Raw genomic sequence first — 16,815 nt, 5'->3', positions numbered from 1 at the left:
TCACTTTGAGTAAATTAGAGAATATTAATGCAGTAGGCAGGATTTGAGAAGCATTAGTGATATGACACTAAACTTGAAAGTAATGATTTCTAAGTGTTAAAGTCTAAAAATAACATGTAGATCAGTAAAAATACTTATAAAGTCTCTTTAAAAAGACAAAGAAAATCCTAGACTAAAATAAGATTTGACTGAAGGAATATATATGTTTAAAGGAATATTACTCAATAAGAAGGGAATTCGATTACCAGTGGAAATTTGGAAAAATAATAGTGAAGTCATTTTTGGTAGTACCCATCTATTCATTGCTTGGGAAAATATTTTGGTTTGGTATAAGGGTTCTACTTGACCAGGCTATTATTTTGGAGAATAATAAATACAATAAAATATTTCATTATGTACTAACTTACCTTGCCCTGTGTTCATATTTACTAAGAACCAGCTTGGTATACATATAGTTTGGTTTCCATTCAGCTTGTCTCAAGGAAGTGAATGCTCTAAATGGAGGGCCCAGCCTGTACAGTAGTTGCACTTTTCCATGAAAATTTGTGAATTGCATTTTTCCCATTGATCTCATATAAAATTGGCAATTTGGGGCTTCCCTGGTGGCGCAGTGCTTGAGAATCTGCCTGCCAATGCAGGGGACGCTGGTTCGAGCCCTGGTCTGGGAAGATCCCACATGCCGCGGAGCAGCTAGGCCCATGAGCCACAACTACTGAGCCTGCGCGTCTGGAGCCTGTGCTCCGCAACAAGAGAGGCCGCGATAGTGAGAGGCCCCCACTTGCTGCAACTAGAGAAAGCCCTCGCACAGAAACGAAGACCTAATACAGCCAATAAATTTAAAAAAAAAAAAATTGGCAATTTGAATTTGTCTAACTAAACTTATTGAAAAAATTAACTGCTATCCTTTTAACTCTAAAGCTGAGTTGATGCTCAATACTACAGAAGCCTAAAACATCAAAACATTTGGTTCAGGGCTATAATTTAGTTTAGCCTCAAAGGCCCATGCATTGTTTGCATTTGTATGATTTATCAACCAGGTATTTTTGATCTTATAAAAAAAAGAGAGACAGCCAAAACTAATGTAAATCCTTCCTTGATTTAGTAAGGAAAGAAATAACCGAAATTTGACAAAAACTTTTGCACTCTTTCCTTAAAGTGATTTGGTACTTTAGATTTCAGAAGACAAGGAAGATTGCTATATGTGTAGCCCGAAAATGAAAACAGACGTGTTTGAAATAGTCTTATTAAATGACTCCAGTTTATTGAGGGGTTACTGTGTTCCAAGCACTGTGTGTTATTCTCATTACCTAGTTTAACAGGACAGCAGTTATTAAAGAACCAGAGTACCCTGTAATACTAAGATACTATTTGCTTTTGTGATTCTCATTCTGTTATAGGTTTACTATGTAAATAGTTTTCCAAAGGCTACATAATATGTGATTCCAATAGATTGAATGTAGATGCAGATACGAGAATACAGTTATACTAAACCAATACTAAAGAGATTTGCAAAAATATTTATAAAACAATGCCACACTTTTCACTGTTTTGTTTTTTGGAGACTATAATTAAAAAATTAAATATGCTATTTATTTTAAGTTGTTATATTTTCCCGCAACATTTTATTATGAAAAATTTCAAACATATAGAAAAACTGAAAGAATTGTAGAGAGGATACCCAAGACCCTCACCCTAGATTCTACGATGCACATTTTGCTCTGCCTTATTCCTGATCTCGCTGCCTATCCATGCCCTATTCATTTATCAACCCATCTCAATGTTTTGATGCCAGGGACCTGATTTGAACTGTTTCTAAGGAGAAAATTTGATGGTACATCTTCTTCAAGCCTATAATAGCATAAAGGGACAAGACATCCCAGAAACTGGAAAAGTGTGTTTGTAATAAAAATTTAAATTATAATTTTAAATGAATAAGTATATTTTTAAAAGATCAGTTTTTATTTTTAATATGGTCAAACCCAATAGATATAAAATGCATAAGGGAAAAAATATGTGGAGTTCTCAATAATTTTTAAGAGTTAAAGGGGTCTTGAGACCAAAATATTTGAGAATTGCTGCTTTATAATAATTCCATAAAGATTGTATTAATGCATCCAAGGCTGAAATGGCAAGAGGCACTGATATATTTAGTGATGTGGAAACTAAAATGTAGTGAAACTTCATAGATCGGTGTGTTAATAAAACACTGCAATGTTAATTAATGCACACTAGACCATAACTTTATATTGTATTTATGAATCCATGTTTTATAAAATAGGCACTGTTTTAAGTTCAGTTTGGACCCTAAGGATAAACCACTGTTACTGAGTGGTATGTTTAAACTTTCGAAAGACCTGAATGACTGTGTAAAAATAAATATTAGAAAGCAAAGCTTATAGCTTCTTTACTATACGTAAATGAAATGAGACTTCTCGCCCCACAGTTATAACTAAAGAATCAAAGAACCCAACTTATATCAAAATCGTACACCTGGGCTATGGAAATTAGATTTAGAGGACAATTAGCTCACTTGTAGGATAACTTTGAGATTGCTTTTGTTATGTGCTGCTTATTTTTCTATTAAAGTGATCTTGTATTATATAAATTGCACTTTGGGACATAAGTGCAGTAGTGATTTTACTTGCTGAGAAACCATATGCCAGTACACTAGGTTTACACAGAAAACCTAACAGTCAACACATTTTAACAGATGTTATAGAGCCATAGCTTTTCTTATGTTTAAGATTTAAAGAAAAAATTAGAATCTTCTTATTCTTCATCAAACTATTAGACAAATTTAGTTTAGTATGTTATAGTGATATATTTAAATTTTTATTGTTAAAATTATTTAAACAAATACCGAAGTTGTATTTAGAATTCTGAAATAATTGAAAAATACACATGCTTTTTGGTAATCTAAAAATAAGATATAATTTTTTTTTTTGACTAGCTCATCTTTGTGGAGAAGGATGGAATCATATTGGGGATGCTTGTCTTAGAATTAATTCCAGTAGAGAAAACTATGACAATGCAAAACTTTATTGCTATAATCTTAGTGGAAATCTTGCTTCATTAACAACCTCGAAAGAAGTAGAATTTGTACTGGATGAAATACAGAAGTATATGCAACAGGTAACAACTATACTTGTTTTTATTATGGAAATATGCTGATAATCCTGTAACCATTGGCAATGGTTCATTCTTTTTGTTTTTTAATACATTATTTTTACTAAATCGTCGAAGTAAAAGTAGAACTGATTTCTTTGGTAATAAAGTTTTCTAAATTACTCATCTCATGTTTTGCTCAGTAAACCATTGCATTATCTTACCAAGAAGACATCTCATATGAATAAATATACTTTAAATATACTTTAAAACTTGTGCATATAATTTAAGAATTTGTTTTGAAGTGTAATAATTTTGGGATGTCCCTTATAATTAGAACACTAGACCAACACATTGGCTATATTTGTATATATGTATCTTTGTGTGTGTGTTCTGTGGGTTAGGTTTTTGAATTATGCTATTTTCCTAGGTATAGATTTGCTTGAAATAATATACAAATAATTAGCAGGACTTAAACCGATTTTTAAAGTACATGGGAGATTTGGAACATACAGCATTTGGGAACAGTTTCAATTTCCTAGAGAGTTGGTCCATAGAAAATGGAGTATTTCCTTGGAAATAATGTCAAATATCATTTTATAAGAAATTTTAAATAGGAATTCACAGTATTTTCTGTTCTTGGGATATTAAAATACAGTCAACTCTTAAGAACAGATTAAGTTGGAGATTTGGAAATAATTTACTAAATATTGTTTTGAAATATCTTATTTAGATACTTACTTGAAATATCTTGAGGACATTTTTAAAAATTGAGGTATAGTTGACATGTTGTTTCAGGTAGACAACATAATGATTTGATATTTGTAATATTGTGATATATATTGTTTTTGAATTTTTTTTAGGTTCCACATGTAAGTGAGATCATTTTCTTTCTCTGTCTGACTCATTTCACTTAGCATAATGCCCTCAAGAGCCATCCGTGTTGTCGCAAATGGCAAGATTTCAGTACCCTGTGATCTCACTTATGTGTTGAATTTAAAACAAAGAAACAAGCATACACACGAAAAAACAAAAAAACAAGCTCAAAGATACAAAGAACAGATTGGTAGTTGTCAGAGGCAAGGGTGGAGGGTGGGCAAAATGGGTGAAGGGGGTCAAAAGGTACAGACTTACAGTTATAAAATAAACAAGCCATAGGGCTGTAATTCATGGCATGGTGACTGTAGGTAATAATACTGTATTATGTATTTGAAAGGTGCTAAGAGAGTGGATCTTAAAAATCCTCATCACAAGAAAACTGTGTATGGTGACAGATGTTAAGTAGACTTATGTGGTGATCATTCCATAATATATACAAATATTGAATCATTATTTTGTATATCTGAAACTAATATAATGTTATATGTCAATTATACATCAATTAAAAAAAAGAAAAAATATAGTCAACTCTTAAGTTGTAGGAGATTTAGAAATAATTTACTAAATCTAATTTAAGATACCTTATTTAGTTTGTGTACATACTTGAAATATACTAAGATAATATAAACTGTCATAGCATCATTGAAGATTTTTGTATTTTGTGTCAAAATAAAATTAGAACTCAATATAGATCAGGTAAGTGATAAAGCTAAACAATAATAAATACCTCAGATCTGAGGTATGTACAAGATTTGGCCAATGTTTAAGATACATACACACACGGACACACTGTGGTAAATAATCCACAGAGTGGTATGATTTCTATACAAATAATGGAGATATGGCTATAATTCAACTATTGCTTTGAAAACTATATTAGATCTCAACGACTTCTTTTGACCTTAGGTTATGGCTTTTATTGGACAAGGGTCTGTTGGTGCTACAGAACTCCACTCTGCAGTGCAGTGGATATGGTTTTGGCTTGAAAATTTTTCAGAGCAAAGATTACCAATTGCTTACTATTGAAACAGTTAAGTAATACTTCTTTGGTACAGCTGATTTTTAAGCAGCATCGAGGACAGTGTATCAAAATGATGGAGAGCATGCAGTCTGGACATACTGCTTATCTCCACAGCTTAGTAGCAAGTTAACCTCCCCAGCCTTTTGTTCCTCATCTGTAAACTGGGATAGTAATCATAGCTATATTATATGTTTATTGTGAGAAATAAATGAGGTATTGTATGTGAGGAGCATAGATAAATTTTATTTCTTAGTGTTTACTAAAGTTATCATTATTATTGTTTGCATTTTAAAGATTATTTTTGTATGTCTGTTTCCACTACTGCTATAACTACTATTTCCAAGAATCATTAATTAGATAATGAATTCTTAAGTAACTAAATGAATTTATTCAATGAATAGTTAATAATATTGATATTGACTGTAGAAAAATATTTGCCCCAGACTAGTGTTTTAGTTTTTCCACTTTACAAAGCCTTCCTCCACTCACCCCCACTAATTATACTAAGACCTTTTCCTTCTTAAGATCATTTCTGATTTATGCTAAAGAATAGGAATATATGTTAGTGATTTTCCTTTTGCTAATAACAGGGGAATAAGCATCTGATTTTTAAAAAGTGATATAAGAACAGTTTTGTATAAATGTTAAAAAATTAGAGGGACTTAAACACATACTCTGTTGAAATGTTTGTATGAACATTCAGTTATTACTGCCTGCCATAATTTTTGTGGTGGTATTAGTGTGTGTATTTCTCATGAGTATCGATACAGATAATTTAATTTCTAATGCCATTTTATATCTGTAGAGTCAAAGCCCTCCCCCCATTAATAAAATTGATAAATTTATTATACCCCCAGTTTTTATAAATATTCAAAAATTTTACATGGATATCACATTGTGATACTTGTCTGTCAAACATTTGTTATATGCTTGATATTAATAGGGTAAAGAAAAACTATAATAATTAAATTTGTATGAAAAATTGATCTGTAAAACCATTTTTGTGTGAACTGAAGCTATATTTCTGGGAAGGATGGGCTAATCTTCATTCATTTAGTACAAATTTATTGAGCACCTTCATTGTACTTGGCAGTCTACTGTTTGCTGAGAATATAGAGATCAAAAACAATCACTGTTGTTAAAGAGCTTATGGGGGAGAAATACAAACACAGTTATACCAAAGTGTGATAACTGCAATGATAGATGCACACAGGGTGATGTATGAAGATAGAGGATGGATGGATACCTGACCAGTAACGTGGACTTAAGGAGTTTCCTAGAGTAATGCTGTAGTTAATTATTGCAGGACCTCGAGTTGGCCAGCGCATGAAGATATTTGTAAGGAGGTCAGAGAAGTGCCTCTGTTTTTTCTCTTAATTTGCTTTGTTTGAGAGCTACCAGCCTTATGGTTGAGGATAAGATGCAAGTGGTGTCATCTAGGAGAGATCTATTGATTTTTTAAAAAATATTTTAGAAAATATTGACAGTATTATTTGTAAGGTTTTATTTTTAGTCATATGGAGCATACAACATAATTTAAGATCTATTTATATTCTTGTACTACCAAGAGCTTCATTTCTTTAATTATAAAATTGAGGTTCAGTTATCAATGAACATTTGGAAATTAGTTCTACTGAATATGTATAACTTATAAAGAGCGTCTTATTGGTAGATCCACATTCTTTGAGTTTTAGAAAGTACTAGTGTTTGGCATTCGAGCTTTATTGCTTTCTTCCTTGTTTAAAATATATTATTTTTAGTTTCTACATTTTAACCTTGAAATATGCTATTTTAGAAGTTTCATATTTCAAGATTTCTTATGTAAGTTGCTCATTTTTTCTTGCTTATGATTATACAGTAGGTCCTTACTAGTTATCTATTTTATATATAGTAGTGTGTATATGCTTATGATTATAAATCGTAAAGATTAGACCAACAATTATTTCGGATGTATGATGGACTTAGATTCAGTAGTTTGTGGCATAGCCTGCCCTGTAAATGAAGAATGTTTTATTTCATTAGAAATATGAGCTTTAGCAAAATTTCAAAGGTGGAATTTTCTGCAAGGTGACATTCCGCTAAGCATATCTTTATATAAATGAATTATATCCTGAGTCATTGCAGTTGTATAAACTTAAGGTAACCCTTCTGTAGCAAATAAAGATTGACAAATTCATGCACTTTAAATAGGTATCCTGGATCAAATGATCATTTACTTATCGGAAATGGCTAATGAAATGTTGCAATGATTTATGGTGTGCTGCAGTGAATTTTCATAATATAGTAATTTATCTTTCATTTTTCAACTGCCTGTCCAGTTCATTTACTGCGTAATAGTTACTTTAAATGTTTTATCAACTGCTTATTTTTCTGTTCCTCTCCTCTTCCTTGCAGATTCTTACCATGATGATTTAGAGAATAATATTTCATTTTAAATGACTTGTTTTTACTATAGATAGTTTGGAAATACAGGCAGAGTTGCTGTAATGTGAAGCACAGTCATTAATCTGAAATAGCTATGTTGGATTGATTCCTGCTGTTATTATCAAAAACTATAAAAATGTTATAGCTTTTTTGTTATCAAAATATCTTTGAGAATAAGTATGAAATATATGATGATCACAAGGCAAAGCAGCATGTGTATTTTTATAATTAGAAACATTATTTATTAAGCACTATCTCTGTCTCAGGAATTGGATGTTGGAAAATAAGCATCTCTGTACTCATGGCCTTGCTTAGCAAAATTTGTTGACTACCTACTGTGTGTACAGTACTCTACTAGGTGATATGAGATCTACTGTTATAATGAATATTCATAATACTTTAATTTCATTTAAGAAATATTTGTTGAGTATTTTCTGTGTGAAAATTGTTATATTTATATACTATAAATTTCTAGGTCTACGGGTTCTTTATAAGCTCTCTAGGACCATTTGTACAACATATTTAGAATAAATACTGGATTTATATATCTTATTTCTATATTGTTAAAGACTCAGGTGGAGGGACATATTTTTCTCTATCCTGACAGTCAGTAATGTAAAAAAAAAAAAAAAAGATGATGTGGAGTTTTGAAACTACTTCACATTATAATATTATTAGCTTGGTAACTGAGAACATAAATTATTAGTATGTATATTTAAGGTAGAAATGTTTAGGAATGATATCAGCAAGGTGATAGAATGGGAGTTTGCAGCACTCATTCCCTCACAGAAACATTGATTTGAACAATCATCCATATACAAAATACCTTTACAAAAGCTAAGGAGTCCAGGTAAGAGATTATAGCACCGGGTTGGGGACGGTGGGGGGAACACAGAAATAAGAAAACACTCATTGAAGATGGTAGAAAGGACAGTTTCACATTACCTGCATCATCCTTCCCCTAAGCCTGCACCGTACAGGAAGCACGGTGAGAAAGGGTGAGAAATACCCTCTGCAAAGGGGAAGGAGAATGAAATGAGCACCGATTTTGCTTTGGACCCTACTTCCAGGCCTGCTCTGGTGAACCCCGGTGCCTGGATGATCCCTGTGGACCCAGGCGCCAGGCGCATGCCACTGCCACACTGGCCGCTGTGGCCTCAGGCTGCAGGCTGGCACCCGCAGACTCAGCCTCCAGGCTAGTCCCCCATATGCCTAGGCTACAGGAGACCTAGGATCCACACCCTCCCCATTAGACCCCAGCACTGGGCTGGCCTCTGGAGACCCAGGGTCAGGCTCATCCCAGTGGACTCAGGCTTCAGGCCCTCCCCTGTGATCCCAGGTACCAGGCCCACCCCCATGGACTCAGGCGTCAGACCTACCCCAAAGACTCAGGACCAGGCCTACCCCAGTGGACCCTGGTACCAGGCTAGCCCCTGCAGCCTCATGACCATACTTGTTGGCCCAGGTGCCCGGCTTGCCCCAGCACCAGTCCATAGGATTCAGGCTCATGGCCTGATCCAGTGCCAGGTAAGCCCTGTGGATCCACGCTCCTGGGTGGCTCCCACAGTTCCAGGCTCCAAACTGGCCCATGGACCAGGCTGCAGGCCTGCCACTGTGGACCCAGTTCCAGGCTCACCACTTTGTACTCAGTTACCAGTCCTACCCCGGTGGTTCCTTGTGTCAGTCTGGCCCTTCAGACCTAGGATCCAGGCCTGCACCCACAGACTCAGGCTCCAGGCTTGCCCTCATGGAAAAGAGAAAGCGGCAGAAAGGTCATTTAAAGAAATAATTACAGGAAATTTCCCAAATATGGAGAGGGAAGAGAACATCCAGATCCATAAATCCCAAAGAACCTCAAATAGATTAAACGTAAAGAGACTTTCACCAAGACACATTATAATAGCCCCAAATAAATCCAAGCATTTATGATCAATTGATGTTTGACAGAGGTGCCAAGAACACACGATGGGGAAAAGACAATCTCTTCAATGAATAATGCTGGATATGCTTATGCAGAAGAATGGAAGTAGATCCTTATCTCACACCATATAAAAAAATCAATTCAAAATGGATTAAAGACTTACACATTAAGACTCGAAACTGTAAAACTACAAGAGGAAAACACGAGGAAAAATATCGACATTGGTCAGGGCAATGATTTTTTGGATGTGACACTAAAAGCACAGACAACAAGAGCAAATATAGATAAATGAGATTGTGTCAAACTAGTAAGATTCTGCATAGCAAAGGAGATAATCAAGAGTGAAGAGACAGGGCTTCCCTGGTGGCACAGTGGTTAAGAATCTGCTTGCCAACGCAGGGGACACGGGTTCGAGCCCTGGTCCGGGAAGATCCCACATGCCACGGAGCAACTAAGCCCGTGCACCACAACTACTGAGCCTGCGCTCTAGAGCCCATGAGACACAACTATTGAGCTCACGTACTGCAACTACTGAAGCCCGCATGCCTAGAGCCCATGCTCCGCAGCAAGAGAAACCACCGCAATGAGAAGCCCGCACACTGCAACGAAGAGTAGCCCCTGCTTGCTGCAACTAGAGAAAGCCTGCTCACAGCAATGAAGACCCAACATAGCCAAAAATAAATTAAAAAAAAAAAATAAAAGAGTGAAGAGACAACCTATGGAATGGGAGGGAATGTTTGTAAACCATACATCTAATAAAGATTTAATGTCCAAAATATATAAAGAACTCAAACAATTCAACAGGAAATAAATAACCCAGTTAAAAAATGGGCAAAGGACATAGATATTTTTCAAAGGAGACATAAAAATGGCCAGCCAGATATATGATAAAAAGCTCAACAGCAGTAATCATCAGAAAAATGCAAATCAAAACCAATTGAGATAGATAGCCTATTAGAATGGCTGTTATCAAAAAGATAAGAGGTAACATATATTGGCAAAGATGAGGAGAACAGGAGCTCTTGTATACTGTTGGTGGGAATGTAAGCAGTATAGTCAATTTGGAAAATGGTATGGAGTTTCCTCAAAAAATGAAAACTATCATATGACCCAGCAGTCCCATGTCTAGGTATATATCCAAAGGAAATTAAGTCAGTATCTTGAAGAGATATCTGCACTTCTATATTCATTGCAGCATTATTCACAATAGCCAAGCTATGGACACAACTTAAGTGTCCATCAATGGATACATGGATGTATAAAGAAAATATGATATATATACATATGGGTATGTTAATTAGCTTGATTGTGGTAATCATTTCATAATGTGTACATATACCAAAAAAAAATCATACACCTTATATAGGTATAATTTTCATTTGTCAGTTATACCTCAAGAAAGCTAGAAAAAATGAAAAAATAAAATCTCGAAAAGCATAACTCTAAAGCAGAAACAAGGAAAGAAAAAGAGGTGTTCATAATCTAAAAAATTTTGTAAAGAGAGTGCCTTGGACCAAGAATATATCATTATTTTTTCAGTTTCATTAGAATAACGTATTTTAAAATTGAGTAATGATTAAACTAAGGTATATAAATACAGCATATATTTTGTTTTTAAGCTACTTTTGAAATATTATTGAGAGCACTAAGAAAGTTTAGTTTGATGGCATTTGTCAACCTCTGTTAATTAAATTTAGGCATCAGGGTCAAAGATTTATTAGTTTTCTTGATCTCTTTAATAATGAAAGTAGATGACATTAATTTATCTAAAACTGTGCTAAAGTCCTTCCTTGTGTACTAGTAGAGGTCTGAACTAGGAGAGAGGCCCTTCTTCTTCCTAGTCCTTTGTGAACCTGTTGTGAAGTCTTCACTCAGCCTTTATATACTGTTCATTGATTTTGTTTTCTGTTTTCTCAGTGCATATAATGTCAATTTAGCTTTAGATTCTTAACTCCACAACTGATTAGATTGGTAGTAACAGTAGTAATAGTAGCTGCAGCAGAAGTAGCAGTAATAGTAGCAGCAACACAATATGTTAAGTTTTTTTAATGATCTTCCCTCATAAGATAGGTATTTATATCAGATATCACCATTTTATAGAAGAGGAAACTGAGGTTCACAAGGGCTAAAGAAATGACCCCAGTCATGTTACTAAACACAAAATATGTTTTAAACATAGTGTTCTATTATACATCATTCTCCAAGATGTGCTGGAATTGTTAATTATCCTTAGTACTCAAAGTCCTTAGAAAGGCAGTTCTATATATTTTCAAATGTAATTTTTAATGATAATGAACTGTTTGCTAAGGAATATGATGCAGGATTTTTACATCTCACTTTTAAAAAATGTCCCTTTTGCTATTGTTTACAGAAAGTATCACCTTGGGTAGGCTTACGCAAGATCAATATATCCTACTGGGGATGGGAAGACATGTCGCCATTTACAAACACAACACTACAGTGGCTTCCTGGTGAACCCAATGATTCTGGGTTCTGTGCGTATCTAGAAAGGGCAGCAGTGGCAGGCTTAAAAGCTAATCCTTGTACCTCTATGGCAGATGGTCTTGTCTGTGAAAAACCTGTTGGTAAGTAGTCCAGTAAACTAGTATTCTTTAAAAATATGTTTTCAACCCTTCTTCCCACTACCCTCTTCCATGGTGTGATGCTATGTAGGCCTGAAGTAACTTTCACCATCTTTTTATGATGCTGATTTCAATGTATATTTTATCTTTATTCACATTCCCCACTTACTATTAGTGACCTCAGCCTTAACTTATGAAAATATCAAAATTGTATTGTTTTATACAATCTTTATTTCTTGGTTAAAATAGTGAAATTATGAACATATGGTTGTAGTTACAGTATAATAATAATCTGTTCTTAATATTTTAATGTGTTTTACTTTCATAATAATAGTCTTTGTAGGAAAGACTTATCATTAAGATCAACAACTAATTTAGAATCATTTTAATCTTACAGATCTTTTATTTCAGTTGGCAAATGAAGAGAAACATTGCTGTTCCATCTTTTGAAATGGGTTTTTGTTAAGTGAGAAAGGAATATTGAGTTCTTTTCTCTTTTTTTGAATACTATATTTTGTATTGCAGAAGAATATACGTAACATAAAATTTATAATTTTAACCATTTTTCCCTTCAGTGCTTTTGAGATATAATTGACTTTTTAAAACATTTTTTAAGTGTAGAGTTCACTGTCATTAAGTATATCCACATTGTTGTTAATCTATCAACACTATCCATCTCCAGAACTTTTTCATCTTCCCAAACTGAAACTCCATATCCATTACACAATAACTCTCCACTCATCCCTCCTCCAGCCCCTGACAGCCACCTTCTACTTCCTGTCTCTATGAGTTTGACTGCTCTAAGCATCTCATATAAGTGGAATCATAAGGTGTTTGTCCATTTTGTGACTGGCTTATTTCTCTTAGCATAATGTCTTCAAAGTTCACCCATGTTGTAACATATGTCAGAATTTCATTCCTGTTTAAACATGAATAATTATCCATTGTATGTATATACCACATTTTGTTTATCCATTCATATCTTGGTGGACACTTGTTGCTTCCACCTACTGACTATTGTGAATAATGATGCTATGAACATAGGTGTACAAATATCTGTTCCAGTTCCTGCTTTCGTGTCTTTTGGGTATGTAGCCAGAAGTGGAATTGCTGTGTCATATGGTAATTCCGTGTTTAATTTTTTGAGGAATTGCCATACTGTTTGCTATGGAAGCGTCACCATTTTAACATTCCCACAAGTAGTGTACAGGCTTCCAATTTCTCCACATCCTTGCCAACATTTAAAAAAATAGTCATCCTAATGGGTGTGATAAATATTATATTTTATGTAAAAATGTTATAGTAAATTGTTTTATTTTTATTGTTTGTTGCTTTGATAAGGCGTGGAATGTTTATAGAATTATGGCTAGATAGAAAAGTAAATAATGTTAGTGTACATAATATTTAGCCAATAGATAGAAAAACCTAGGTCATGTATTACATTTCTATTTAAAAAATTTTAAATTATACAATTTTATGTACTTTGTAAATGATTAAAAATTTCCAAGGTATTATAAATTTCAAATTAGATAATAAATTTAAGAAGTATTGACATGTCATCTTCATTCTCATTTACCTTATCATACAATTTTTACTCTAATTTTTATCCCACACTTGGCTTAATTGAAACATTCCATAAACAACAAAATGAACGAAACTCATATACTTGTGTTAGAAAGCAGTTAACAAAGAAAATAATTATATTTGCTGATTTATTCCAGTTAGTCCAAATCAAAATGCAAGACCTTGCAAAAAGCCATGCTCTTTAAGGACATCGTGTTCCAACTGTACCAGCAACGGCATGGAGTGTATGTGGTGCAGCAGCACGAAGCGATGCGTTGACTCGAATGCTTACATAATCTCTTTTCCATATGGACAGTGTCTGGAGTGGCAGACTGCCACCTGCTCTCGTAAGTATTTCTCTAGAGTCCCTTTTTGTTTAACTGCAACATAAATCACTTTTCTGTGATGGACAGAGAAATTGAACATTTGAGGAAGTTTAAAAAAATGAGAAAAAATATTTTCACTAGTTACAATAAAAAATGGCTAGTTACAAGTAAAAGCTAGTTTTAAAACCTCTTAATGCTGTAAGCCCCTGATTTACATTATACCATCATTTTTAATTCCCCTAAGTATATTACCCTACTATGAGCATTTTGCCACATTTGTGTTCCCCTGAATTCTGAGCGTGTGTTGAAGACAGAGTAACACTTCATGAAAGTGCTCACTTCAGAAGGATCGCATTGCTTCGTTGTGCTTCTTTAGTGTCCTTTAATCTAGCACAGTTCCTGTGTCGTCTTTTTTATAACTGTGATTTTTTTTTTTTTAAAGAATCTACACCAGTTGTTTTGTAGGTTTCCCAACTTGGATTTGTCTAATTGTTTCCTCATGATTAGATTCAAGTTAAGTAATTTTTGGCAAGGATATATCAGTGGTGGTATATTTGCTACAAATGCAAGATGTATAATCTTGGCGTCCCATGGGGAGTTGTGTCACCAGGCCAATACTGAACTTACTGTGGGTTGTGCTTCGGGGGAGGACCCTGCCCCTTGCTGGTCTCATGTTTTATAAGGATATAGAATGAGGAAGCTGACAGTCTGTGTTACTGGGTCCTGTGTAGTTATGAGGCAGCATGGTCATCCAGTTATAAGCCCTTCTTGCTCAGATGAGTGCCCTCATTTAGAGGCAGCTGCTTAAGCCAATACAGATGGAGACTCACTGTCTCTTCCAGACCTTACATTACTCCCAGGGAGGATGTTTCCTTCCCCTAGGGACCCAACCAAATCCATATTTGTTCCATATCGGGCACCAGTGTTGCTTGAAGAGCTGGGACAAAGTGGTAATTGCCACAGTGTAGGCTAGAACTTGCAGGCTGTAGCTGTTGTGTGCATTTATTCTTCCAGGCTCTTGGCGTCAAGTGGAGAGGTGTTCCTGGGATGGGTATGGCTCGACCTGTTATGGGTTGAGCTCCCTGTTGCTATCCCATTTTAGGAATTTTGATAAGGAATGGGGACGTACGTGATCAAGTGTGTGACAAGGGGGTGTTGCAGGCATAAAATGGTCTTGCTAGCACAGAAAATGTCTTATAACTAGGAGCCAGCTGCCGAGGAAGGTTGAAATACCAGTCCTGGAGACTTGTGGGGAGTTAAGACATTGCTCAGCTTCTCCTGCCTTGATTGTTGTGTTTGTTTCACAAAAGATTATATACGTATGACCCATTTAGATAAAGTTGAAAATAGGCAAAACTATGCTATATTGTTTAGGAATGAATTTTTTAGGTAGAACTGTAGGGTAAGGTAAAAAGTTATTCTTATAAGTGTCAGATAGTGGATGCTGCTGGAAAAGATTAGGGGTGCTGATTAGGAAAAGGGTACAAAGGAGGCAATGTACTGCTTCTAGACTGCATGCAGGTACAGAGTATTCATTTAAAATAATTTATTAGTATCACATTTTTCTTTATGTACGTCTATGTATGTGTGTTATATTTCACAATGCAAAAAGGCTAAAAGGTAGGGAAAAAGGAACTTGGAAAGTCTCCAAGCTCTTAAACTTTTAAGAACTTTCTAAAAATTATTTAGAGTTAAGTCTAAGTTGTCTTCTCCATTCACAAATCTTTCTTATATTCCATTCTTTTCATTTGTTCATCTTCTGGAAAATAGTCTTCAGTAATTCTTTCCAAATAAATTTGTGGCTAGTAAACTTTTTGAGTCTTTGCATGTCTAAAAGTGCATTTTGCATGTTCACTTGAATGATAAAATGCCTGGGTGTGGAGTTCTAAATAAATTGTTTCCTTTGAAGTTCTAGCATTCAGTGTTGTGGATAAGAATTTTCATGCTTTTGTGGGATATCTTTTTTTCCCTTTCTTTGAGAGCTTTTAAGACTCTTCTCTTTATCCTTGGCATTCAAAATTTTGCAGTTTATTTGAATTCAGTTTTACAGTAGTTGATGTAGATTTCAAAAATGGATTCTCATTTGCTCTTAATCTGGAGAGTAGTTTTCCTTCATCTGCTAAAAATGTTCCTTAATGTCAAATTATTTGTTTTCTTCTATTTACTCTTATTGGAAATCTTAAAATAGTCATTGGAATTTTTGGATATATATCAGTATCTCTTGTTTTTGCCTTTTTTTATTGGAGTATAGTTGATTTACAATATTGTATTAGTTTCAGGTATATAGCAAAGTGATTCAGTCATATATATATACATATATATATTCTTTTTTTCATATTATTTTCCATTATAGGTTATTATAAGATATTGAATATAGTTCCCTGTGCTGTATAGTAAATCCTTGTTGCTTATCTATTTTATGTATAGTAGTTTGTATCTGTTAATCCCATACTCCTAATTTATTCCTCCCCGCCCCCTCCTTTCCCCTTTGGTAACTGTAAGTTTGTTTTCTATGTCTGTGATTCTGTTTTGTATATAGATTCGTTTTTTTTTAGATTCTACATATAAGTGATATCATATAATATTTGTCTTTCTCTGTCTGACTTAATATGATAACCTCTAGGTCCATCCATGTTGCTGCATATGGCAATATTTCATTGTTTTTTTATGACACCACATCTTCTTAAGCCAGTCATCCAGTCGTCTCTTTATGGGCACTTGGGTTTTTTCCATGTCTTAGCTATTGTAAATAGTGTTGCTATGAACATTGGGATGCATGTATCTTTTCAAATTACTATTTTTGTCTTTTCTGGGTATATGCCCAGGAGTGGGATTGCTGGATCATATGGTAGCTCTGTTTTTAGTTTTTAAGGAACCTCCATACTGTTTTCCATAGTGGCTGCACCAATTTACATTCCCATCAACAGTGTAGGAGGGTTTCCTTTTCTCCACTCCCTCTCCAGCATTTATTATTTGTAGACTTTTTGATGATAA

The 16,815-nt window shown here is 34.4% G+C and overlaps 1 protein-coding gene across 1 annotated transcript in view; it reads left to right on the top strand.

Annotated features, from left to right (window-relative positions):
• Positions 1-16,815, top strand: part of ATRNL1 (attractin like 1) — a 706,302-nt gene that overhangs the window by 150,632 nt on the left and 538,855 nt on the right. The window contains exons 15-17 of the mRNA XM_007173145.3: positions 2,951-3,132; positions 11,722-11,935; positions 13,654-13,842. Of these exons, the coding sequence (XP_007173207.2) occupies positions 2,951-3,132; positions 11,722-11,935; positions 13,654-13,842 (585 nt within the window). The remainder of the gene's footprint in view (positions 1-2,950; positions 3,133-11,721; positions 11,936-13,653; positions 13,843-16,815) is intronic.

This window comes from Balaenoptera acutorostrata, chromosome 16 (assembly GCF_949987535.1).
Source record: "Balaenoptera acutorostrata chromosome 16, mBalAcu1.1, whole genome shotgun sequence".
Lineage (NCBI taxonomy): Eukaryota > Metazoa > Chordata > Mammalia > Artiodactyla > Balaenopteridae > Balaenoptera > Balaenoptera acutorostrata.
This window is presented reverse-complemented; position numbering and strand designations above follow the sequence as displayed.